At 37.8% G+C, this 22,855-nt stretch overlaps 4 protein-coding genes and 1 long non-coding RNA gene across 6 annotated transcripts; 3 read left to right on the plus strand and 2 right to left on the minus strand.

The window, feature by feature from the left end:
- Positions 1-2,398: 2,398 nt before the first annotated feature.
- On the plus strand, positions 2,399-6,867 carry LOC147298688 (G-type lectin S-receptor-like serine/threonine-protein kinase RKS1). Its single transcript, XM_086229304.1, has 7 exons — positions 2,399-3,647; positions 4,110-4,247; positions 4,559-4,701; positions 4,894-5,104; positions 5,232-5,469; positions 5,575-5,725; positions 5,804-6,867. The coding sequence occupies exons 1-7, from the start codon at positions 2,417-2,419 to the stop codon at positions 6,104-6,106; spliced, it is 2,415 nt and encodes an 804-aa protein (XP_086085430.1). The 5' UTR covers positions 2,399-2,416; the 3' UTR covers positions 6,107-6,867.
- Positions 6,868-6,885: 18 nt separating this feature from the next.
- On the plus strand, positions 6,886-9,179 carry LOC147298689 (G-type lectin S-receptor-like serine/threonine-protein kinase At4g03230). Its single transcript, XM_086257421.1, has 8 exons — positions 6,886-7,060; positions 7,232-7,359; positions 7,564-7,774; positions 7,916-8,139; positions 8,279-8,422; positions 8,518-8,826; positions 8,928-9,037; positions 9,119-9,179. Exons 1-8 carry the CDS (start codon positions 6,886-6,888, stop codon positions 9,177-9,179), a joined length of 1,362 nt encoding a protein of 453 aa, XP_086113547.1.
- LOC147298690 (G-type lectin S-receptor-like serine/threonine-protein kinase At1g11410) lies at positions 7,654-13,507 on the plus strand. Of its 2 annotated transcripts, none has more exons than XM_086229411.1 (8): positions 7,654-7,774; positions 9,692-10,957; positions 11,498-11,635; positions 11,853-11,980; positions 12,165-12,375; positions 12,522-12,759; positions 12,843-12,993; positions 13,081-13,507. In XM_086229411.1, exons 2-8 carry the CDS (start codon positions 9,706-9,708, stop codon positions 13,381-13,383), a joined length of 2,421 nt encoding a protein of 806 aa, XP_086085537.1. In that variant the 5' UTR covers positions 7,654-7,774; positions 9,692-9,705; the 3' UTR covers positions 13,384-13,507. The 2 variants fall into 2 exon arrangements, with proteins under 2 accessions (XP_086085537.1, XP_086085608.1); XM_086229482.1 differs by lacking the exon at positions 7,654-7,774 and having other exon boundaries at positions 9,834-9,968; positions 10,096-10,957.
- A 146-nt stretch (positions 13,508-13,653) lies between these two features.
- On the minus strand, positions 13,654-14,452 carry LOC147298691 (uncharacterized). The gene is made up of 3 exons (XR_015120166.1): positions 14,373-14,452; positions 14,091-14,225; positions 13,654-13,994 (listed from the first exon to the last, which is right to left on the minus strand). It is a non-coding gene; the product is annotated as an uncharacterized LOC147298691 (long non-coding RNA).
- Positions 14,453-15,911: 1,459 nt separating this feature from the next.
- On the minus strand, positions 15,912-21,723 carry RK3 (receptor kinase 3). The gene is made up of 8 exons (XM_086229103.1): positions 20,103-21,723; positions 17,820-17,951; positions 17,517-17,713; positions 17,211-17,418; positions 16,888-17,125; positions 16,633-16,783; positions 16,218-16,535; positions 15,912-16,124 (listed from the first exon to the last, which is right to left on the minus strand). Exons 1-7 carry the CDS (start codon positions 21,481-21,483, stop codon positions 16,224-16,226), a joined length of 2,619 nt encoding a protein of 872 aa, XP_086085229.1. The 5' UTR covers positions 21,484-21,723; the 3' UTR covers positions 15,912-16,124; positions 16,218-16,223.
- Between the last annotated feature and the right edge of the window lie 1,132 nt (positions 21,724-22,855).

Consider the following 22,855-nt stretch of genomic DNA (forward strand, 5'->3'; position numbering starts at 1 on the left):
ATTATCTTGAAGGATGCATCAAAAAATTGGTAAAACTTGTTTACCAGTTCAGCAGGTTATCATTTTTTTTTTTTTTTTTTTTTGGTGCAGGCATTGCATGCCTGCTGTCATGATAGAAGGTCCCCATCAGCGGTTGTGACACATATATGGTTGGTTAGAAGACGCATAAGAAGAAAATAAACTAAATTTAGAGGTCATATGATCAGTCGCTCATGTATCTATTATCCAAGAGTCTTTGAAAGACTTACCATATACACTTAAACAATACCCAAAGTTACCTGAGGTAGTGGCTAAGGAAGTAGAAGCCCATGTAGATCCGTTACCGGAAAGCAAGCGAGTACACTCTTGGATTACTTGTTCCATCTGAGTAGAGGAGAGTTGGGCAGACGGATCACTAGAGGATGCGAGATGGGCCTTAGGACCAGAATGACCACCCTTTTCACCGCCTCCCTTGCTGCCCTCACCCTTTTCGCCCTTCTTTCCAGGCCACCAAGGTGGGTAACCATTAAGTTTGAAGCATTGCTCCCTCACATGTCTAGTTTGGTGACAATAATCACAAACCAAAGAAGATTTAGTACTTTTAGCTACATTACCATAAGCCACATTAGGTGATAGAGCAACATGATGCGCATGTGGCTGATATATTGGTGGTTGCTGAGACATGCGATTGGAAATAGAGACTAGGGCAGATCCTTCTGAAACCGGTGGCACGATCATTGCAGATCGATTAAGAACTTGAGCACAAACATAAGCATAAGCTTCATGAAGGGAGGGAAAAGGACTAATACCAAGCACCTGTGTGCAGACCTGATCAAGATCTGGACTAAGTCCAGCAAGAAACCCAAACGTACGTTCCTTTTCAATCCGCTTAATCAACAAAGCAGTGTCATTTGTACACTCCATCTCACAAGGCTGATAATAATCAAGTTCTTGCCACAAGGCTTGTAAGACATTGTAATATGCCTCCAAAGTTTTTCCCTGATGAGTCGTAGCATGAATCCGGCGCTTCAACTTATAAATATGGGCATCATAGCCTCCAGCAGAACAAGTTTGAGTAACAGCGTCCTAAATAGCCTTGGCGGAGCTGAGACGCATAAACCCAAGACTTAAATCAGGAGTCATGGTCTGAAAGAGCCATGATCGAAGCAGTGAATCTTCTTCCATCCAAGTTGTAAAACCTGGATATGAAATTGCAGGTTGTCGCCGATCACCTGTTAGATATCCCAATCGGCCTTTTCTAGTGATATATAACTTCACAAAATTGGACCAAACCAAATAGTTAGTGCCATCAAGTTTATGAGGTATAAAGTGGGCATTCATCAAGTCTTGATGATCGTGCAATGCCGTCAGTCATTTTGGTAAAGACCTGGGTTTAGAGATGCCAAAATTGCAGAAGGAAAGCAGAGAATCTTTGATACACAGTCTGATCTGTGAATGGTTGTGTTTGCAATTTCTGTGGTGGTGGGTATGGCTGAGTAATTAGAAATTTGGGATATTTTCAGTGAACCCTTATTTTCAGAATTCCTCTCTAGAGAGCTCTGATACCATGAAAATTTCTCTAAAGTTATAGGAATAAATTTAGATGTCTATTCTTCTCCTTTTGGAGGTAATTTATACTATACAATCTGATTATACAATAGGAAGATAATTAAGCTAAGAAGTCAACTTTCCTGATTACATGCTAATTACATAAAATCAATATTTTCTATATACAGCAGAACGCACAAGTCAACAAATATAATGTAGCATTCATTCACCTACATATGACATATTGGTATTGCAATAGCAAACAATGCTAAACAGAAACCATTGTTGTCGCACCACAATTGCCACTCATATTTACAGATTAGGGACATTTAAGTATTTAACTATTGCAATGCCATCACTCGTATTAGAAATATTACAGTTAAATGTAATCATATTGAATACATTAGCTAAACAGAAAAATGTACATATCTTAGCTTTTTTCGACCGGAAAAAAAAAAAAAAAAAAAAAAAAAAAAAAAAAAAAAGAGGCAGAAAAAATCCCCTGTTTCAGTGCAATATTTTAATATATGTATCTAAATATTTATCAGATGCAATACTGAAGTGCAGTTTGTACTCCCTGCCGTCTGGGCTGGGTGGTGCAACCGATTAATGGAGAGAAGGGGTTTTCCTACTTTAGCTATGCTGCGATGGCAGTGCTAACCAAATCTGAACTTTGTCACTGAGTCATAGTCAACATCACAGACAAGTAACAAAGACTTGACTTGAGCCACCTTTTAGATATTTAATTGTCGTGCGCCATTGACTAAATGTGCCATGTGGGGTTGAATTCAAAGTAGTAGAATTGTCAACAAGATCATACAAATATCACAGATTCAATGTACCCAACAAACATCACTGATTATTCATCATACATGCAGATGCCCAGAAAATGTTTTTGAATGCTTTGCTTGTGTTCCTTCTCTTCCCACTCTGCACATCCAGGGACACCATAACATGGAACCAACATGTGAAGGATGATGGTGACCTTTTGGTGTCCAAAGAAAACAACTTCAAATTAGGCTTCTTCAGCCCCGGAAACTCTACCTACCGGTATGTTGGAATTTGGTATGCTCAAATATCAGAGAAAACAGTGGTATGGGTTGCAAACAGAAACAATCCGATCAACGATACCTCTGGTGTCCTTACGATCAACAGGTATGGAAAACTGGTTCTTTATGCTTACAATATGGAGAACACTCCTATATGGTCCACAAATGTGTCAGTACAAACCACAAGCACTTGCACAGCTCATCTATTAGATACAGGAAATTTAGTTCTGTTCCAGGCCAATAAGAGTGAAAGCTTTATGTGGCAAAGTTTTGATTATCCTACTGATACTCTACTCCCAGGAATGAAAGTTGGGTTGAATTTGAAAACTGGGCTAGAATGGGTGTTAACATCTTGGAAGTCACTAGATGACCCTGCAACAGGGGACTATACCTTCAGGCTCTATTTGAATCCGACTGCAACCCCGCAATTTTTTCTGTATAAAGGTTTGACTCCGCATTGGCGAAGTGATCCTGTGCCATGGCATAATTTTGTAAGTAATCACGAAGAAATGTATTATATTCTTGTAAATAATAACACCTCTGTAATTTTTAGAGAAGTGTTGAGTTTTTCTGGGTTGCTGCATCAAGTAACATGGGATGATGGTGACCCTCAATGGAAGGAACTCTGGGGTGCACCAAAATACCGGTGTGACCAGTATGGACAGTGTGGTGCCTACAGCAAATGCAGCCCTGACAATATTAATATGTTTCAGTGTGAGTGTTTACCAGGGTATGAACCAAAATCTGTAAATGATTGGGAGAGGAGAGATGGCTCAGGTGGATGTGTGAGTAAACGAGTTGGAGTGTCAAAGTGTGGGAATGGAGAAGGGTTCGTGAAGGTGGCACGGGCAAAAGATCCAGACACAATTAAAGCAGCACGGTTGGAAACAAGTATGAGTGCTAAAGAATGCAGGCAGGAGTGCTTAAGGGATTGTTCATGCACGGCATTTATGAGCCTAGAACTTGAAGGGAGAATTGATTGCTTGACATGGTATGGTGAGTTGATGGACATTTTAGTGCACTCAGAGGTTGGACGGGATCTATATGTTCGCGTGGATGCAATCGAGCTAGGTACTACTTTGCTTGCCAAGGAAAACTTCCAATTATAAATTTTGCTGAATAACAATTATGATTTTTTTTAATTATTGATAATGTCATTCGGAATGCAAAAACAACTGAGCATGAAGGAACTTCATCTTAACACTGTTATGAGGATTTAATTTCTCTTCAGATTTATTGTATGCTTCTTATAGTCCTCTTCTGCTAGCATCAACAATTATGGTGCTTTATAACGAAGCTGACCCTTGCTTCAGCAAACCTTTGTACAGATAAATTCCCTGGATGGACTATGAATCCATGAATAATTTTAGCAGCAGAACATCTGTTTAGTGGTTTCTTTTACCCTCAAATAATTTCAGTGGTCCACAGGACAGAATTTCATGGAATCTATTAAACTTACTGAAATGGTTTTGGTGTCCATGTAAGTTCTCTTTGTCATTGTTTTCTAATCCTTTGTCCCACTCTTATATGTAGCTGAGAATGCCAGAAAATCAAAAGGTTTTTTCCGAAGGAGGGGTATGGTGGCTATTCCAATCTCGTCTGTTCTGCTGGCATTGGTACTAATCATTATGTTTGCCTGTTGGCAGCTTAAGAAAAAGAGGAAGACTAAAGGTATGAAAAGTACTCTGATATTTTGAATTGTTTTAACTGTTTTAGTTATCATGCAAAGCTGCGAGTATATATTCTATGACAAAAAAAAAAAAAAAATTTCCATATTTGATCCTCTGGATAAAAGCAAGGTGCTCATGGAAGTTGTTGATGATAACACCTGTGCAGTCTATAAACCACATCAAAATATATGAACATAAGCGAGATCCATCTGTGTCATAAAGAATTTTCATTCACAATGTCATTTTGTCAGTGGAGTTAGAATAGTGAAGAGAAAATGATGTAGACAATAATTTTCTCTTGTGATAGCAAAGACTTTGTGATGGTAGAAGAACTTGAGGAAACTACAAGACACCCAGAATTGCAGTTTTTCCATCTGCGTACATTAGTAGCAGCCACAGACAACTTCTCTCCTGTCAATAAACTTGGCCAAGGTGGTTTTGGCTCTGTTTATAAGGTAAGTTCCAATTTAGATTCCCTAAACATTCATAATTCAGTGATTTCTTCTAAGTAGTAAAAAATACTCTTGTTCTGTTTTTTTTTTTTTTTTTTTTTTTCCTTTTTACCATTCTTCTTTAATTAATAACTCTATAATTGCTCCTCAAAAGTGATGATTATGTGAAAGCTTAATACCGAATCACACTTTCAGGGTCAGTTACCAAATGGACAGAAGATTGCTGTAAAAAGATTGTCCAAAACTTCAGGACAAGGGATTGAAGAATTTAAAAATGAAGTTGTGCTGATAGAGAGACTCCAACACAGGAATCTTGTGAAACTTTTAGGCTGTTGTATACAAGGAGAAGAAAGGTTGTTGATCCTTGAATACATGCCGAACAAAGGCTTGGACTCCTTACTTTTTGGTATGTCTAAAGGAATTTAAGGAAATATTCGTTTGTTTATGCGATTTCTGAACTTATGAATATATTTGAAACTTCTTACCAAAATGTACAACATTGGTTTACATGAGAGCCAAATATCTTGATGTAGATGACACAAGAAGGTCCTTCTTGGATTGGAAAAAGCGCTTTGAAATTATCAATGGGGTTGCTCGTGGGATTCTGTATCTTCACCAGGACTCAAGACTGAGGATTATACATAGAGATCTAAAAACAAGCAATGTTCTTCTAGATGCTGAGATGAACCCAAAAATTTCAGATTTCGGCATGGCCAGAATATTCCATGGAGACCAACTGCAGGATAGGACGAACAGAGTTGTTGGAACATAGTAAGAATCATACTTGCACTCAACACTCTTGGAATAAATCACCATAATGTCACCTTCCATATTCATTTTACTTTTCTTTTGCTGTAACATTTTTCTCGTTTCCAGTGGCTATATGTCACCAGAGTATGCAGTGTTTGGGAGATTTTCAATGAAATCAGATGTCTTTAGTTTTGGGATCATATTATTGGAGATTATAAGCGGCAAGAAAAACAACGGCTCTTATCAGGAGAATCATTCCCTGAACTTGATAGGACATGTAAGTAACAGAAATTCTGCTAAGAATCTACCCTTTGTACTTATTCATCCCTTTTCAATACGATACTGTCAACTACAGGTTTGGAAGCTGTGGAAAGAAGACAGAGCCTTAGAAATTGTGGATTCATCACTAGAGTCATGTCAGTGTGATGAAGTCATGAGATGCATTCAAGTTGGGCTCTTGTGTGTGCAAGAAGATTCAATGGACAGACCAACCATGTCCGCCGTTGTTTTCATGTTGAGTGGTGAAGCATCTCTTCCATCTCCGAAGCAGCCTGCATTTGTCTTCCGAAAAAATTCCTATGATGATGCTGATCCATCAAATCCAGAAGGAATATATTCTACCAACGACTTGACAATAACTAAAGTTGAAGCTCGATAACCATGCAGGCTCTTGCTTTTATAATTCGCAAAATTGTTACTGCCAGGGTATCAACCAAAGTCTTTCGGGGATTAGTATCAGGGAGATGGGTTCGAAGGGTGTGTGAGTAAGTGCATGGAAATGTCAGTGTAGGAATGGAGAAGGATTCGTGAAGGTGGAATGTCTGAAGCTTCCAGATGCATCAATATCAGCTTGGTTGGACATAAACATGAGTGACGCGGGATGCAGGCAGGCATGCCTGAGGAATTGTTCATGTGTCGCATATGCAGGCTCAAAAATTGATGGAGTAGGTGGTTGCTTGGCATGGTATGGTGCATTGATGGACATTTTAGTGTTTTCAGAGGGAGGACGTGATTTATATGTTTGGGCGGATGAAATTGAATTAGGTACTATTTTCCTAGGAACCAAATTTGGTATTCATGTCTGTTATAAAAGTTTCCAGAATGAAATCATAATTTTGTCAATCACAATAATGCACTTAAAAGGCAGAAAACTTGAGTTGTGAATGATAGAATTTCATATTAGCAACAGCCAACAGGAGATTTTATTCTGCTTAGATGTATTGTTTTCTTGTCATAATTTTTTGCTTTAACAACATGTGATAGGGTAGAATGAGGCTGACCCTATGTTCTGCAAACTTGACTGTCTTAGTAGTTCCAGCCAGAAAAACATCTCTTGGTTTTGTTTCTCCCCTCAAATTTCAGAGGCTCACTCCCAACATTTGTAGAATTTGTAAAATTTACTGGAACTTTCTAGTTTACTTGTAAGTTCTCCTTGTCATGGTGTTCCTTTTGTCTTTTTCACTCTCACTTGCGGCTGAGAACACCAAAAAATCAAGAGGCTTCCTCAGAAGGGTGGGAATGCTTGCTATTCTGATTTTGTCTGGTTTGCTAGTACTGTTTTTTCTCATCATGTTTGCCTATTCGTGGCTTATGGAACAGAGAAAGACAAAAGGTACGTATGAGAGTTTCATCTCCAGTGAATATCAATTCCATGAAGAAAAGACAATTTATTTGGTCCATTAGTGTTTTTATCATCATATTGTCAATGTCGTCAGGAGAGTGAGAAGAAAATGGGGTAGACAATACCTTCAATTTCGTGATTGCATTTAGTCTATTGTGGCAGATGAATTAGAGGACACTAGTAGACACCCAGATTTGCAATTTTTCCATCCGACTGCAATAATAGCTGCAGCAGACAACTTCTCTCTGGTTAACAAACTTGGAGAAGCTGGTTTTGGCTCTGTTTATAAGGTGAAGTCCCAATTTAAATTTCACAGGAATTTTGAAATTGGAAGTCACAATATTAAAATGAACATTGGAACCACAATTAATTTGAGGTTTATTGCCCAAAAAATGATGACTATGTGTCCTCCTGATAATATGAAAACAGAACTGTTTCCTTTTTTAGAATGATGATTAATTATGTGAATGATTGACATCAGATTATTGTTTCAGGGGGAGTTATCTAATGAACAAAAGATTGCTGTGAAAAGATTGGCCAAGAGTTCAAGGCAAGGGAGTGAAGAATTCAAAAATGAAATTGTGCTGATTGCGAAACTTCAACACAGGAATCTTGTGAAACTGTTAGGATGTTGTATACAGGGAGAAGAAATGATGTTGGTCTATGAGTACTCGCCAAATAAAAGCTTGGACTCTTTTCTTTTTGGTATGTCTTGGAAGAAACATTTATTTCCGCCATTTGTTTTCTGCCAGCTCTGAAGTTATGACCATGTTTAAAAGAATATATTTGAAATTGCCTTCCTTAAAGTGTATGATTACCTGCATGAAAGACAAAATCTTGATGTAGATCGAACAAGAAGGTCCTTCTTGGATTGGAGAAATCGGTTTGAAGTAATCATTGGAGTTGCTCGTGGGATGTTGTATCTCCATCAAGACTCAAGGTTGAGAATTATCCACAGGGATCTAAAAACCAGCACTGTTCTTCTAGATTCTGACATGAAGCCAAAAATTTCAGATTTTGGTATGGCCAGAATATTCAATGGGGACCAACTACAAGATAACACGAATAGAGTTGTTGGGACATAGTAAGTATTGAAATTTTATTTTTTATTTTTTCTGAGTAAGTATCGAACTTGCACACACAAATTTGTGTAACAGAGCTAAATGATCACCTCTTCATATTCTTAATTTTTACTTTTGGCATATGCAGCTGTCACCAGAGTATGCAGCATATGGAAAATTTTCAACAAAGTCGGTTGTGTTTAGTTTTGGGGGCACATTGTTGGAGATTGTAAGTGGGAAGAAAAACAATAGTTTTTATCAGAAGGATAATTCCCACAATTTGATAGGACATGTAAGTAACAGAAATTTATGCTAATTCTACACATCTAACCTTTGTACTTATTGTATTCTTTCTTCGTCTCTTAGACAATGCTGTGAACTACACAGGTTTGGGACTTGTGGAGAGAACAGAGAGCCTTAGAAATTATGGATTCCTCACTAGAGTCATATCATATTGATGAAGTCCTGAGATGCATCCAAATTGGGCTGTTGTGCCTAGAGGAAGATGCAATGGATCCACCGACTATGTCAGAAGTTGTTCTCATGTTGAGAGGTGAAAGAGCTCTTGCATCCCCTCAACAGCCAGCATTCGTCTTCAAAGCAACTTTCTGCAGCAATGCTAATTCAACAACAGCAGGGGGATCTTATTCCGCTAATGATGTGACAATTACTAAATGTAGGTCGATAATTAAAGATGTGCGTGGCTGCATATAAACTTATAGCTTTGAATAGTTGGTAAGAAAAGCATACGTTGGGGTTTCCTCTACAAAGTTGACTTTTGATTGCTGATGTTCTAGAAATCAAGATATTCAATGCGTTTAGAAGTCTACGGTATTTGTGTCTTTGTGATTTTGGAGGAATTTGGTGGGCCAGCTGATGCCTCATCTTTCTTCTGTAGTTGGCCATTGTAACTCAATCATTTTCATGTAAACTCAGAAGCTAAACTTTCTCCCAATAATTATAATATTTTATTTTCTGTTGATTGAAGGTGGAAGAATTCTCGAACTTGTTTAATGCAGGTTCCTTTCCTTGAAATGTTCAAAGGCTAGATCCATTTTTTTTATTAGTCTTTCCCATTTTGTCACCTTCTGAAACCGGTTACCCACACAGTAAACATATACTGTCTCAGAGTGTGTGTGGTGTGGAGATGGAGTTTACTGTGTATGTTTTCAACGCTTGGCAACCTGAGTTATTTTAGAATTGGTTAAGTTATTATCTCAACGTCAACAACCAAAAAAAGATGTTATCAGCGTCAATAGCCCAAAAAGGCAAGCTGATACCTGCAGTAACAGTCTAAGAGTGTTGAAGAAATAAAATGAAAGGACCTACAACATTTTTTATAGTTTATTGACCAACATCAGCTTGTGTGTAAAGACAATTGATTCAGACTTGAAGTTGAATATTTCAAAATACATCTGAGTAGGTCATTTGTTCCAATTCAATCTGATTTTGCTGATTTATTTTTCTAATACTCATCCAGATGCTTATTGGGTTTCAATATAGGATATGGCTTGAAGAAGATAACTTGGTATTTTTCTAAAAACTCTGTATTTTCCAACAGGAAGTTGACCAAAAATGTTGCTGAATACTTTGCTTCTGTTCTTCCTCTTCCTATGTTGCACATCCATGGACACCATAACACCAAACCAATATATCAAGGATGGGGACACCATAGTATCTAAGGAAATGAAGTTTGAGTTAGGCTTCTTCAGCCCTGGCAACTCTACCCACAGGTATGTTGGAATTTGGTATCCTAAAATAGCCGGAAAACCAGTGGTATGGGTTGCAAACAGGGACAATCCGATCAATGACTCCTCTGGTGTACTCACAATAAACAGGTATGGAAACCTTGTTCTTTATGCTTACAATAAAGAAGACTTGGTTATATGGTCCACAAAGGTGTCGGTCCAAAGCACAAGTACTTCAGCTCAGCTCTTTGATACAGGAAATTTGGTTTTGGCTCAGGGTGATAATAATGGAGAGGTTTTATGGCAAAGCTTTGATTATCCTACAGATACTATGCTTCCAGGAATGAAACTTGGGTTGAACCGGAAGACCGGGTTAGACTGGTTCTTAACATCCTGGAAGTCACAAGATGACCCTGGAATTGGGAATTATTCATATAGGCTCAACACTAATGGCTCCCCACAGTTCTTTCTGTATAACGGTTCAACTCAGGATTGGCGAACTGCTTCGTGGCCATGGAGAATTGCATCACGTACCACAACTTATGTATATACCTACAGATTTGTCAATAATCAAGATGAGACATATATGATTGATTTTGCTAATAACACCTCTGAAGTTTCAAGACTTACGGTGAACTATGATGGGACGCTCCAGCGTCTAACATGGAATGATGCTCAGAGTCAATGGAAAGAAATCTGGGGTGCACCAAAGTACCGGTGTGACCATTATGGACAGTGTGGTGCCTTCAGTACATGTAGTCCTGACAATATTCAATTTCAGTGTGAGTGTTTGCCAGGGTATCAACCAAGGTCTTCGGGGGATTGGTACCAGGGAGATGGGTCAGATGGGTGTATGAGTAAGCGAGCACAAGTGTCAAAGTGTGGGAATGGAGAAAGATTCGTGAAGGTGGAACGTGTGAAGCTTCCGGATGCATCAATATCAGCTTGGTTGAACACAAAAATGAGTGACAAAGAGTGCAGGCAGACATGCCTGAGGAATTGTTCATGCGTGGCATTTGCGAACCCAGAAATTGATGGAGTAGGTGGTTGCTTGGCATGGCATGGTGAATTGATGGACATTTTATCGTTTTCAGTTGAGGGACGTGATTTATATGTTCGGGCAGATGCAATTGAGTTAGGTACTACTTTCCTAGGAAGCAAATTTGATATTCTTGTCTGTTATAAAAGTTTCCATAATGGAATTATAATTTTGTTGATCATAATAATGCCAAAGGTAGCAAACTTGAGTTGTGAATGATAGAATTTCATCAGAAACGGCCAACAGGAGATTTTATTCTCCTTGGATGTATTGTTTGCTTGTTATAGAATTTTCTGCTCTAACATGTGATAGGTTAGAATGAGACTGACCCTATGTTCTGCAAACTTAATCATGTCTTAAAAGGCACATACAGTGCTCCTTAGTAGTTTGAACAAACAAAACATCTATTGGTTAGAATGAGACTGACCCTATGTTCTGCAAACTTGACCATGTCTTAAAAGGCACATAAAGTGCTCCTTAGTAGTTTGAACAAACAAAACATCTCTTGGTTTTGATTTTCTCCTCAAATTTCAGAGGCTCGTTCACAACATTTGATAGAATTTGTGAAATAAATGGAACTTTCTAGTTTACAAGTTCTCCTTGTCATCGTGTTTTGTTTTGCTTTCACTCTCCCCTGCAGCTGAGAATACCAGAAAATCAAGAAGTTTCCTCAAAAGGAAGGGAATGCTTGCTGTTTTAATTTTGTCTGCTTTGCTAGCACTACTTTTCATCATCATGTTTTCCTATTGGTGGGTTAGGAAACAGAGGAAGACAAAAGGTATGAGAGTTTCATCTCCATTGAATTATCTCTGTTATAATCTTGAAAAGGTGTGAATATATATTCATTGAAGGGGAAACAATGTATTTGATCCATATTCCTTTAGTAAGAAATTAGTGTTTTTATCATTATATCTTTAATGTGGTCAGGAGAGTGAGAAGGAAATGGGGTAGACAATACTTTCATTTTAGTGATTGCATTGAGTCTTTGGTGGCAGATGAACTAGAGGAAACTAGTAGACACCCAGATTTGCAATTTTTCCATCTGAGTGCAATAATAGCTGCAACAGACAACTTCTCTCTGGCTAACAAACTTGGAGAAGGTGGTTTTGGCTCTGTTTATAAGGTGAAGGTCCAAATTAAATATCCCTGGAATTTTGAAATTGGAAGCTAAAGTAATTTGAGGTTTATGAATAAAAAAGGATGATTATGATTCCTCCTGATTTTGTATCTTTCTTTATTAAGAAACAGAACTAGTACCTCCTTCAGAAATGATTATGTTAAAGCTTAACATTGGATTATTGTTTCAGGGTCAGTTATCCCATGAACAGAAGATTGCTGTGAAAAGATTGTCCAAGAGTTCAACACAAGGGAGTGAAGAATTCAAAAATGAAGTTACGCTGATTGCGAAACTTCAACACAGGAATCTTGTGAAACTGTTAGGATGTTGTATAAAGGGAGAAGAAAAGATGTTAGTCTATGAGTACTTGCCAAACAAAAGCTTGGACTCTTTTCTTTTTGGTATGTCTTGACGAAAGATTTATTTATGCCATTTGTTTTCTGTCAACTCCGAAGTTATGACCATGTTAAAAAGAATATATTTGAAATTTTCCTACCTTACAGTATAAGATTACTCTATGTACATGAAAGCCAAAATCTTGATGTAGATCGAACAAGAAGGTCCTTCTTGGATTGGGGAAACCGGTTTGAAATAATCGTCGGAGTTGCTCGTGGGATGTTGTATCTCCATCAAGACTCAAGGTTGAGAATTATCCACAGGGATCTAAAAACCAGCAATGTTCTTCTAGATATTGACATGAAGCCAAAAATTTCAGATTTCGGCATGGCCAGAATATTTAATGGGGACCAACTACAGGATAAGACGAACAGAGTTGTTGGGACATAGTAAGTATCACACTTACACACATACATTTGTGAATAAAATGCCATATGATCACCTCTCCATATTCTACTTTTGTCATATGCAGTGGCTATATGTCACCAGAGTATGCAGTGTATGGGAAATTCTCAACAAAGTCAGATGTGTTCAGTTTTGGGGTCATATTGCTGGAGATTGTAAGTGGCAAGAAAAACAATGGTGCTTATCAGGAGGATCATTCCCTCAATTTGATAGGACATGTAAGTAACACAAATTTATGCTAATTCTACTCATATACCCTTTGCACTTATTTTTCTCTTTCTTAGATGATGTTGTGAACTACACAGGTTTGGGACCTATGGAGAGAGCAGAGAGTCTTAGACATTGTGGATTCATCACTAGAGTCATTCCATATTGATGAAGTCCTCAGATGCATTCAAATTGGGCTCTTATGCCTACAACAAGATGCAATGGATCGACCAACTATGTCAGAAGTTGTTCACATGTTGAGTGGTGAAAGAGCTCTTGCATCCCCTCAACAGCCAGCATTCGTCTACAAAAAAACTTGCTGCAAAAATACTGATTCATCAATAGCAGGAGGATCTTTTTCCGATAATGATGTGACAATAACTAAATTTGTAGGACGATAAAGATGCAGGCCCTCAGTGGCTGCATATTGACTGCGTGGATGAGAATTTGGTGAACAGACCTGCACATAAGAAAAAAGAAAAAGAAACGTAAATTTTCTTTTGATTATGAAATCTGTTTATTCAATTGTTCCACTGCTCAAGCGCTGCTAATCTGGGATGGAAACCACTTGTAAATTGCAGATGACATGTAGTTTTACAAAACAAAAACCGACATTGTTTGCTTGAGGCAACATGTATCTTTTATTTCTTTTTCTTGCTAAGTTACATAATATTATACATATATACCACCATTGCGAGTCTCTTCACTGCAATTTCTTGACCAGAAGGTAATACACCCTGCAATTTATCATATTGAATATTTGCAACTGTGTCATATACACAGAGCCATTTAGCCTTATTTACATCTTATTTTTATGTTTTGCAAGATAATTTCATAAGATTAGTAGAAATTACCTTGTATACAGTACCAAAGCCACCCTGTCTGATTTTATTTGCAATAGAGAATTTGTCAGTAGCAGCAAGAATTGTATCCAGATCCAAAACAGGTAACTCCATGTCCTCTTCCTGCATTTCTTCTTTGTATACTTGATATTGATTGTCTCTGCTTCTAGCTAGTACATTGAAAATTCATCAGTAGAAGGAAAAGAAAATACAAAAGACAAAAAAAATAGTGGAAGAAACAAACAGGATTTCATAAGCTGTTATACCTTTCCTCCTTGTCTTCCTAATCCGATTAATATTCCAGCCCATGACACCAAAGAGAAGCATCCCAGAAACTGATGACATGATGATCACAACAACCAATTTCACTTGCCTTTTCATCTTAGCATCAGCAATTGACTCTGACCATCGGAAAATTTGACAAAATTAGTCATATGGTTCTTCAAGTATCACATTGTGTGTAAACTAGAGCAACTTAATATAAAGGGTGACTATAATCAAAGTAAGTCAAGCAACAGAATCCATCATAAAGCTGATCAATTATATACCGAGTTCTTTTCTTGCCATTCGTATATAAAGCTCATCCACACCATCAGGGAAGTTTCTCATATCAATCAAATCAGCAAACCACATAACTCCGTCTCCCCCTTTTCCATGAATGTCGATTCTAGTGTAAGCCACACAGAACAATTCTTCAAACACTCTGCCTCACATCCCTCAAGGCTCAAGCTTTTGTTTCCAGCCAAACGCAAATTATCAGGCAACTTCAGTCCCTTATACCTAACAAACCCATCTCCATTCCCACAATCCAAGTCCCTTTGCAGAGTGCAGAGGCAGCCGCCTGACCAATTGATCAACTGCCAATCCTGTGATGACTTGGGGGTGAAAACTTTCAAACACATACAATTTGGATGATCTGTATAACAATTCCCATTAGGACCACATACCCCATACCTATCACAAGTGTCCCCATAACACTCCACCCATTGCTACTTTCTCTCCATGTGAGGTATTGAACCAAGTCCTCTTGGGTAACCACAAACCTTGAAAAAATGGACTGGTATATGACTTTGAAAGTATAAAAAAGCTCTACTGTGCTTGAATTTAACATTGGTATGAATACAGGATTGGACTTATGCTCATTGCTACCAATGAACCTGACCCCATCCCATGGACGCCATCCATTTTCATCCCTCACAACAAGATTGCCATTGTCAAAGAGCTGCAACATGGGACTGTTTTAAGTCCACAGTGACATTGACAGACCACACAGTCACAGAACTTTTAGTAGTGGTGATCGAAAACCCAATAGAGTCCAATGCCAAACGTCCTGAAAAACCAGAAACTGGGTTGTTTCTGTTGGCCACCCAGATCACAGTGAGAAGGAGCTGGTTCTTGTACCAAATACCCCAGTAACTGTTTTCTGAACTTCCTGGGCTAAATAACCCAAGCTCAAACGCTGGCCAGAGGACACCAAACTCTGGCCATCTTTGAGGCCCTGGTTTGGTCTCAAAGTATCTGGTGCAGTGGAAATTGGTGAAGTTGAAGATAGCAAAATGCAACAGAATGCAAGCAATAGAGGGTAACCCATTTGGACTTTGATGCTGAGAAAAATGAATCAGTGCTTAAAGTACCAAATACCAATAGTATAATAATTTTGATATTTTAAACACGATTTTGATTAATTTGTATTTCTGGGTCTTCAATCATCATCTGGAAAAAGTTAGATTGAAACCACTTGACACTAGTCCGCCAGCGCTGGCGCCAAGTCAAAGCTTTAAGTTATCAAGTTATGCAAGTATGTCATCTACATTCAAAGTTTTCTTTTCCCCTCTGGAAAATGGATGTGCAACTGTAGATAAGCCACGAATTGAAATATATAAATTGCAGTCCCCATTCTTTTCAGTTGCTCAGGGCACCAGTGCCATCCTTTTCAGCCTTGTGGCCACAAAAGACTTTCTATTTTGATGAGTAATGTTAGAAGTACCACATGTTTTGTCACATGTCTAGGTTTCAATTTTGGGGTGACAACACTACTCAGAACTGGAAACATTAAACTAGCATGCCTATGTTAATTATCAAGCATATTGAACCACACAAATGGCCTGGCCAAAAAAAAAACCACACAAATGGGACATGAAAAGCAAATACATGGTCAACCAAAAAAAGCTAAGAAAATACTTCTCCATAAACCCAAATGTGGTTATTAATGGAGGCCCTGGCTGCAAGACTTTCTAATACAAATTGTGACATAAAATCCCTTCCATGTTACGTTGAAGATGATCCGTTGATCCTCGAAGCTTTGAGAAAAAAAATCCCTATTAAATATATATACACTCAAAATTGCGCTTATGTAAGATACAAACATGCCAGTCTGCCTAATGAGGTCATACCTTTCACTACCTAGCATCTAGCATTGTGACTGTTACTTGGTTTACAGTGCAGGATTGTTCTTGCTTGCTTGACGATGAATCAGTTTCAACCGCAGTCCTTTGGAGGCAAAAACCAGGGGTTTTAGGCTGTGGCAATATTGCAGTTTCACTACTCAACATCAAAACCACAGAGGACATTGTAGGTCTATCTTCTGCACGCTCTTGGACGCATACAAGGCCGACTTGCATGCACCTCAGCACCTCCAAGGGGGAATATGAATCCCCAACTGATGAATCTATTATTTCCAACCCCTTTTCTTCTTTCCATAGCTTCCAAGCCTGCAACAGTTTGAAGTCATTTCTTTGTTAGTAGTGATGAAATGAAATGGTTTTACAAATGGGATGTAACCATTTCTAGATATGCCTATTTACTTACATGTCCTAGGAGGTTCAGTTCATTGTTTGAATAATAAAATCCCCTGTTCTTTTTACCACTGATAATCTCTAGCACTAGAACACCAAAACTAAAGACATCGGACTTGATCGAGAAGAGCCCATCCATTGCATATTCAGGAGCCATATAGCCACTGCAGATCACCAATCAAGTGAAATTAGTATATTAGTCAGGTAAATCCGTAAATGGGTTGGCCTTAGCAAAATTGAAAGCTTATTATATATATATGGTACTCACTATGTTCCCACCACTCTTCTCGTATTGGCTTCTGTCTGATCCTTACCAAATATTCTAGCCATTCCAAAATCCGATATCTTCGGGGTCAATTCTCCATCAAGTAGAACATTGCTTGCCTTGAGATCCCTATGGATGATTCTAAATCTGGAGTCCTGGTGAAGATAAAGAAGTCCTCGAGCAATCCCACAAATAATGTTGAAGCGCTTTGGCCAATCCAGCAAAGACCTTTTTGATTTACCTGCAATGTTTTCAACTTTATGTTATTCCATCTGATCAAAATTGGTTTCATAACAATTCTAACTCTATAGAGTTGAGGCACTAACTGAATAAAACAGAATCGAGGCTTTTGTTTTCCATGTATTCGTAAATCAGCATCTTTTCATCTGTGTCAACACAGCAACCAAGCAGTCGAACAAGATTCCTGTGCTGAAGCCTTGCAATCAACTTTACTTCGTTTTTGAATTCTTCAGTTCCTTGTCCAGAGTTCTTTGAAAGTCTCTTCACAGCAATTTCTTGACCATCAACCAACCCCTAAATTAACCACACATGAATCTGTCAGGTTAAATATCTCTTTGGTTACATCTGTACTTTCTCTTATATATTCTAGTGATTTCTAACAAAATGTTTACCTTGTAAACAATACCAAAACCACCTTGTCCCAGCTGATTTTCATCTGAAAAGTTTTCCGTAGCCGCTGCCAAAGTGCTTAAATCAAACAATGGCAGCTCTACCTCATCATTGCTCCTTTCACCTGAGTAGTAGTGCTCTTTCTTACTGGAGACAACCACCTCATTTAGCAGAAAATCCTGGCTTCTTTCATGAGGACCTGTTCACAAAAAAAGTAAAAAAAATAGAAATTCTTGGTTTCTTGGTAGGTAGATATCTAAGTTTTAGTACACACTCATTTGTTGAATATAGAAGTTCCTTGGTACCTCTTCGTTCTATCTTTCCTTTGCGCAAATTCCTCTTCCATAGAAAGTAGATACCAAGCCCTGATAGCAGAATGCCAATACCAACTACAATGCTTACAATCATGATTATACGTTTTGTTTTCCCATCATCTCCTGAAATATTGAACGTATATCTTTAGTTAGTGATATTCAATGTTGTTCCAAAAAAAAAAAAGTTGTGATTGGAATGTTCTTAACAATGATAATTAAGATTAAAGGCATGCACATTCACAATATGCACATGTATGATAAACTGAGCTCTTTTCTTTTTGCAGAAATATCAAAGTTGCACTAATTTATTTTATAGAACTTTATAAAATTAAAAATAAAAGAAATACTGGTGAATCACAATATCAACCTATAAAGTTTTTGATTGAAAATTTAATAAAAGTTAAAAATATGCAAACTACCAAGTAGATGTGGAAGCATACCTAACCCATCGGTAAATGGGCCCCATATTTTTCGATGATCAAAGACTTGATGGACTGACCCAACATGAACAGTACTACTAACAAGAGTGCATAAATGTTCTTGGAAAACGTGATTAACATTTCTAAACAATAATTCAATAATAATCATTAGAGTGAGTCAGTGACTAACCAGAAGAAAAAAAAAAAAAAAAAAAAAGAAACAACAACAACAGCAACGATTTATCACACTGGAAGTTCACACCGGACTTATTATCAAAAGGTTCTTTTTCTTGTGGTCGAAATTTTCAAAAGGTTCAATTTCCTTTCTTTCTCTACTAAAATCTATAGAGGTGCTAGTGGCCAAAAAAAATAAAAAATATCTATAGAGGAGCCCACAGATATGTTGTCCCGCCTGGAATATTTGGACCATTTACCAGCGGAATTAATTTTTCAAAAGCAAAGAATGAAAAGGACCCCCAGCTCTAGCACAAGAAAACCTAACCAAGTCAAAAATGTCGGCCCACAAAGTCTAAAGATTTAGAACCTAACTCCACAAGCTGCATACATTATACATGGGGCTGGGTGACCGTCCAAAAATCACTTAAAAAAGAAACAAGGGTATGGCCCCATGGCATTATATTATAATCTTTTTCTTGTGATGTGGGGCTGATCCCAAATCAAAATTGGTTCAATCTAAGGATTGTATCACGCAACCACTAGAGGAAAGACTGAAACTGTTTTCATAGTTCACAAAAATTACCAACTTGCTATTGGTATAATCGAATGGTATTTCTAGACAGCAGCGCATACTAAAACTTCTGTGATATAGTTATTGGAATTGATACACTTAGATCTGATGGTGAAAAACTACACTCTAACAAGAGATAAGTCGACTTTATCAACATCTAAGGGTCAAAATGCATTCAAATCACATTTAACCAAATTCTTTATCAGTAGTTATAATTGTATATCATATAAACTATTGTGTCAAAAAAAAAAAAAAAAGACGATATCCTACCAACAAAAGACAACTATCTACAAATGTGAAAGACGTTTGAATCGGATGGGACCCACACAAACGACAAAACAAGTGGCCCAGTTCCACGAAATTGACATATAGACACCAGTGACGCACACCTCCATTCATTTCCTTTCTCAGTCACATGCATTTCTCATGCATTTCTCATTTCCTTTCTCACTTTCCACTTTCCACTTTCCACTTTCCATACGGCTAGTCATTCTAAGAAGAAACCTCCGGTTTGAGTTGGGTATTTGTGAAGGAGGTGAGAAATTGAATTAAAATTATGACAAGTGAAGTGTTGGACCTTTATGTGAATTGGGTTTGACATAATTGGCTGAGGACAAAAAATATCTCTCTACACAATTGGGTTCGAACCTCTCTCGTTTCTTGTAATAAAAAAAAAAAGTGTTGGACCCTTCTAATATAAAGAGACGATCCTTGACACCATATCTTTTACACATGTTTTAACACAAATTTTTAATAAAACCTATTTTATAAAAAATTTTAACGATTTGAACGGTAGATTCATCTCCCTAATGTAATAAAAAATACATATAGAACTCACCCATCACTAGGTCTTCCTCTAGCATAACATTTATTATTATTATTATTATTATTATATTGCTATAATAATAATAATAAATTGGAATAGTGATAATAATATTAAGTAAAGTTTTGAGCAGGACTGTTTGATGGCATATATGATATGATCACTCTATGTACTATATATTTTTAAAAATAAAAAATTTTACTTGAAATAAGCACATATATAAATATATTATTAGAAATGGTACTAACTGACGATGGGAAAGGTGGGAAAGCAAAAGGACTTACCTAGTTCGGAAGCTGCCAATCGGACATAGAGAACCTGACCACCACCTTGTGGATATTCCCTCATGTCCATCAACTCCCCAAACCACATCGCACAACCCGTCCCTCCATTTTCAATCTCAGCATTCCCAAAAGCAGTGCAAGAGCAATTGGCCAAACACTTCTTCTTACACTCCTCAAGTCCCACGCTCCTATCCACAAACGCGCCACCACTCTCCGGCAACTTCATGTTCCCCAAACGCAAGAACTCGTCGTTTGCACACCCCAACTCCGTCTTCCTCACGCACCCATCGGACCCGTCTCTCAGACTCCACGCGTCCCAGTTCTTGGGCGCGAACCCCTTCACACATTTACAAACTGGTGATGCATTCGAGTCGCAGATACCGTACGGACCGCACTCCCTGTATCTGTCGCATTGGTCTTTCGGCGCGTACCAGAACAGATTCCATGTCTTTCTGCTTTCTATCCATGTCAGGCGTTGAAGATCTCCTTCGGGATTCACAATCAACCGCGAGTACAAAGATTCCGAGGAATGGGTTTGAATGTGGAACGAGTAATAGACCGCTTTCTGATTTGTTACGAAGCTGAATTCGATACCATTTGGAGCGCTCATTTCTGGGACGCCACTGAATCTCAACCCATTCCAGGGTCCACTGCGATATGTTATGTTCTGTTTGTTCCAGAGGAAAATCTCCGGGAAACCATGGTAGTCTAGCTTGAAAGAGAAGTCTCCTGTAGAGGGGTCTTCTAGGGATTTCCATGAGGTCAAGTACCTGTTCAAACCTGTGGTTAGATTCCACCCAAGCTTCATGTCCGGGAGCAGAGTGTGAGTTGGGTAATCAAAGCTCTGCCAGAGGAACTTTTCTGGGTCGTTTTCGTTTGCTTCTTTGAGGACGAGATTGCCTGAATCTAAAAGCTGCACAATTGGGTCAACAGGGGAAGGACCCAACTGGGTTTGATTGGATGATGAAGAAGCAGAGGTCCATTTGATGGTCCCGGCTTGATCGAGAAGGACAAGGCTACTCGTAGTTCCATGATCGCCGCCTCCGATCTTGAAAGTTGCTGATGATGAATTTGAAAGTGGGGTGTCTCTGTTGGCCACCCAAACATATGTTTTTTCTTCAATGTTCTTGTACCATATCCCCAAGTACCACTTTGAACTACTACTGTCTGGGTTGAAGAAGCCCAGCTCGAAGACCTCGCCGGCCGAGACTAGGGTTTGGTTGTTTTGGAGTGATTGGGTTGCAGACAAGGTGTCTTTGGAGGTGGCAATTGGGAAGAAAGTGATGAGTAAAGAGAGGCACAGAGTGGCGGTGGAACAATGGTGCTTTATTGTTAAGGCTTTCATTGTTTCACTATTGGGGTTCTCTTGCTGAAACCACATATGATATGAGAGGCATTGGGTTTTTGTTCAATTTTTAAGACATTTGGTATTCTTTGTTAGGCAAAGACAAAAGAGGACTTGTTGACGACTTTGCCTTTTATGTATTTTCCTAGTCTTTCCTATTTTCTTCTTTGAATAAAAGAAATTTGAAAAACAAAAGTTACAAACATGGAAGGGTAATGGACTTGGCATGACTTGGGCCTGTATACGTGTTTGACAAACTTTTACTAAGCCCGAGTATCAACCCTTCTTAATTTTTGGCTTTCCAAATTTTGCTTGATCTCCCGAAGATTTGGATCTACTTTTTTTTTTTTTTTCGCTTTGATTTTGGAGGATTTGGATTTCCTTCCCCAAATTTGTATTCTTTCATGGTTTGCACAAAATACATTCTCTCTTGCTCCATCTTTCCTCGTTTACATTGATTGAGTTTGATTCTTTCACTTTTCAACTGTGTTCTCAAAATTATTTGTTAACATATTAGTTTAAGAATTTTTTTTTTTTTTGAATTTTCACTACCCCATACATGCTTTGACTAACTAAAGAAAACTTGGGTGTTGGTTACGATGTATCAATAATAACAATTAATTAGTTGTACAAAAAAAAAATGATAACATATTAGTTTTCACAAAAAGAATGGTAACACAATACAAGTCTTTAGGGTTAACTCAAGTAGTGAAGGTAGATGAGATAATAGAGTTAATTACACTTACACCCCTTGAGGTTTATCGTCTTTTCACATACACTCCTGGAGTTTCAATAATTACACATACACCCCCTGAGGTTTCAAAACTGTTACATATAACCCCCTATAGTAAGACGAAAAATGTTGAGAAATTATGCAAAAAGACATGCTAATGGGTAAAATGGCCTAATAAGATTACTCAAGGTGTAAGGTTCAACTTCAATACAAATATTTTATTTTTTGTTTATTTCTTTTTTTCTCTTGTAGGGGGTTATATGCAATAGCTTTAAAACCTCAGGGGGTGTATGTGTAATTATTGAAACCCCAGGAGGTGTATGTGAAAAGACGATAAACCTCAGGGGGTATAAGTGTAATTAACTAATTAAGATCATGGTAGGTTAAGATTTCGTTTTCCCTCTAATATAATTTTAAAAAATAACATATTAGTTTATCACGTAATCTGTTATTTGATACAGTCGAATGAGGAGAGGCTAAATAGTTTTGTCAATTATATAATCTTTTATTCTTTCAACTTTACGCCTTATAAAACAGTTGTGAAGTAATTAAAAATTATTTTACAAAAAAAAAAAAAAGGTAATTAAAAATTAGAAATATTACATAATCATCTCGGAAAAATATACTTCATTTGCATTAAGTAGTATTTTGCTTTCCCAGACACAATTATTATTG

Source organism: Dryas octopetala, chromosome 1 (genome assembly GCF_963921425.1).
Source record: "Dryas octopetala chromosome 1, drDryOcto1.1, whole genome shotgun sequence".
NCBI classification, from domain to species: Eukaryota; Viridiplantae; Streptophyta; class Magnoliopsida; order Rosales; family Rosaceae; genus Dryas; species Dryas octopetala.

Excerpts from the sequence above, each read along its gene's own strand:
- LOC147298688 (XM_086229304.1), top strand. The coding sequence starts at position 2,417 with ATGTTTTTGAATGCTTTGCTTGTGTTCCTTCTCTTCCCACTCTGCACA. Across the intron at positions 4,248-4,558 it reads GAAAAAGAGGAAGACTAAAG|ACTTTGTGATGGTAGAAGAA; the intron begins GTATGAAAAGTA and ends GTGATAGCAAAG. Across the intron at positions 5,105-5,231 it reads CTTGGACTCCTTACTTTTTG|ATGACACAAGAAGGTCCTTC; the intron begins GTATGTCTAAAG and ends ATCTTGATGTAG.
- LOC147298689 (XM_086257421.1), top strand. The coding sequence starts at position 6,886 with ATGGTGTTCCTTTTGTCTTTTTCACTCTCACTTGCGGCTGAGAACACC. Across the intron at positions 8,423-8,517 it reads CCCACAATTTGATAGGACAT|GTTTGGGACTTGTGGAGAGA; the intron begins GTAAGTAACAGA and ends TGAACTACACAG. Across the intron at positions 9,038-9,118 it reads TTCTTCTGTAGTTGGCCATT|GTGGAAGAATTCTCGAACTT; the intron begins GTAACTCAATCA and ends TGTTGATTGAAG.
- LOC147298690 (XM_086229411.1), top strand. The coding sequence starts at position 9,706 with ATGTTGCTGAATACTTTGCTTCTGTTCTTCCTCTTCCTATGTTGCACA. Across the intron at positions 10,958-11,497 it reads GGCAGATGCAATTGAGTTAG|CTGAGAATACCAGAAAATCA; the intron begins GTACTACTTTCC and ends TCTCCCCTGCAG. Across the intron at positions 12,760-12,842 it reads AACAGAGTTGTTGGGACATA|TGGCTATATGTCACCAGAGT; the intron begins GTAAGTATCACA and ends TGTCATATGCAG.
- RK3 (XM_086229103.1), bottom strand. The coding sequence starts at position 21,483 with ATGTGGTTTCAGCAAGAGAACCCCAATAGTGAAACAATGAAAGCCTTA. Across the intron at positions 17,419-17,516 it reads GTTTTGGTATTGTTTACAAG|GGGTTGGTTGATGGTCAAGA; the intron begins GTAAACATTTTG and ends TGGTTAATTTAG. Across the intron at positions 17,126-17,210 it reads CCTCGATTCTGTTTTATTCA|GTAAATCAAAAAGGTCTTTG; the intron begins GTTAGTGCCTCA and ends AAAACATTGCAG.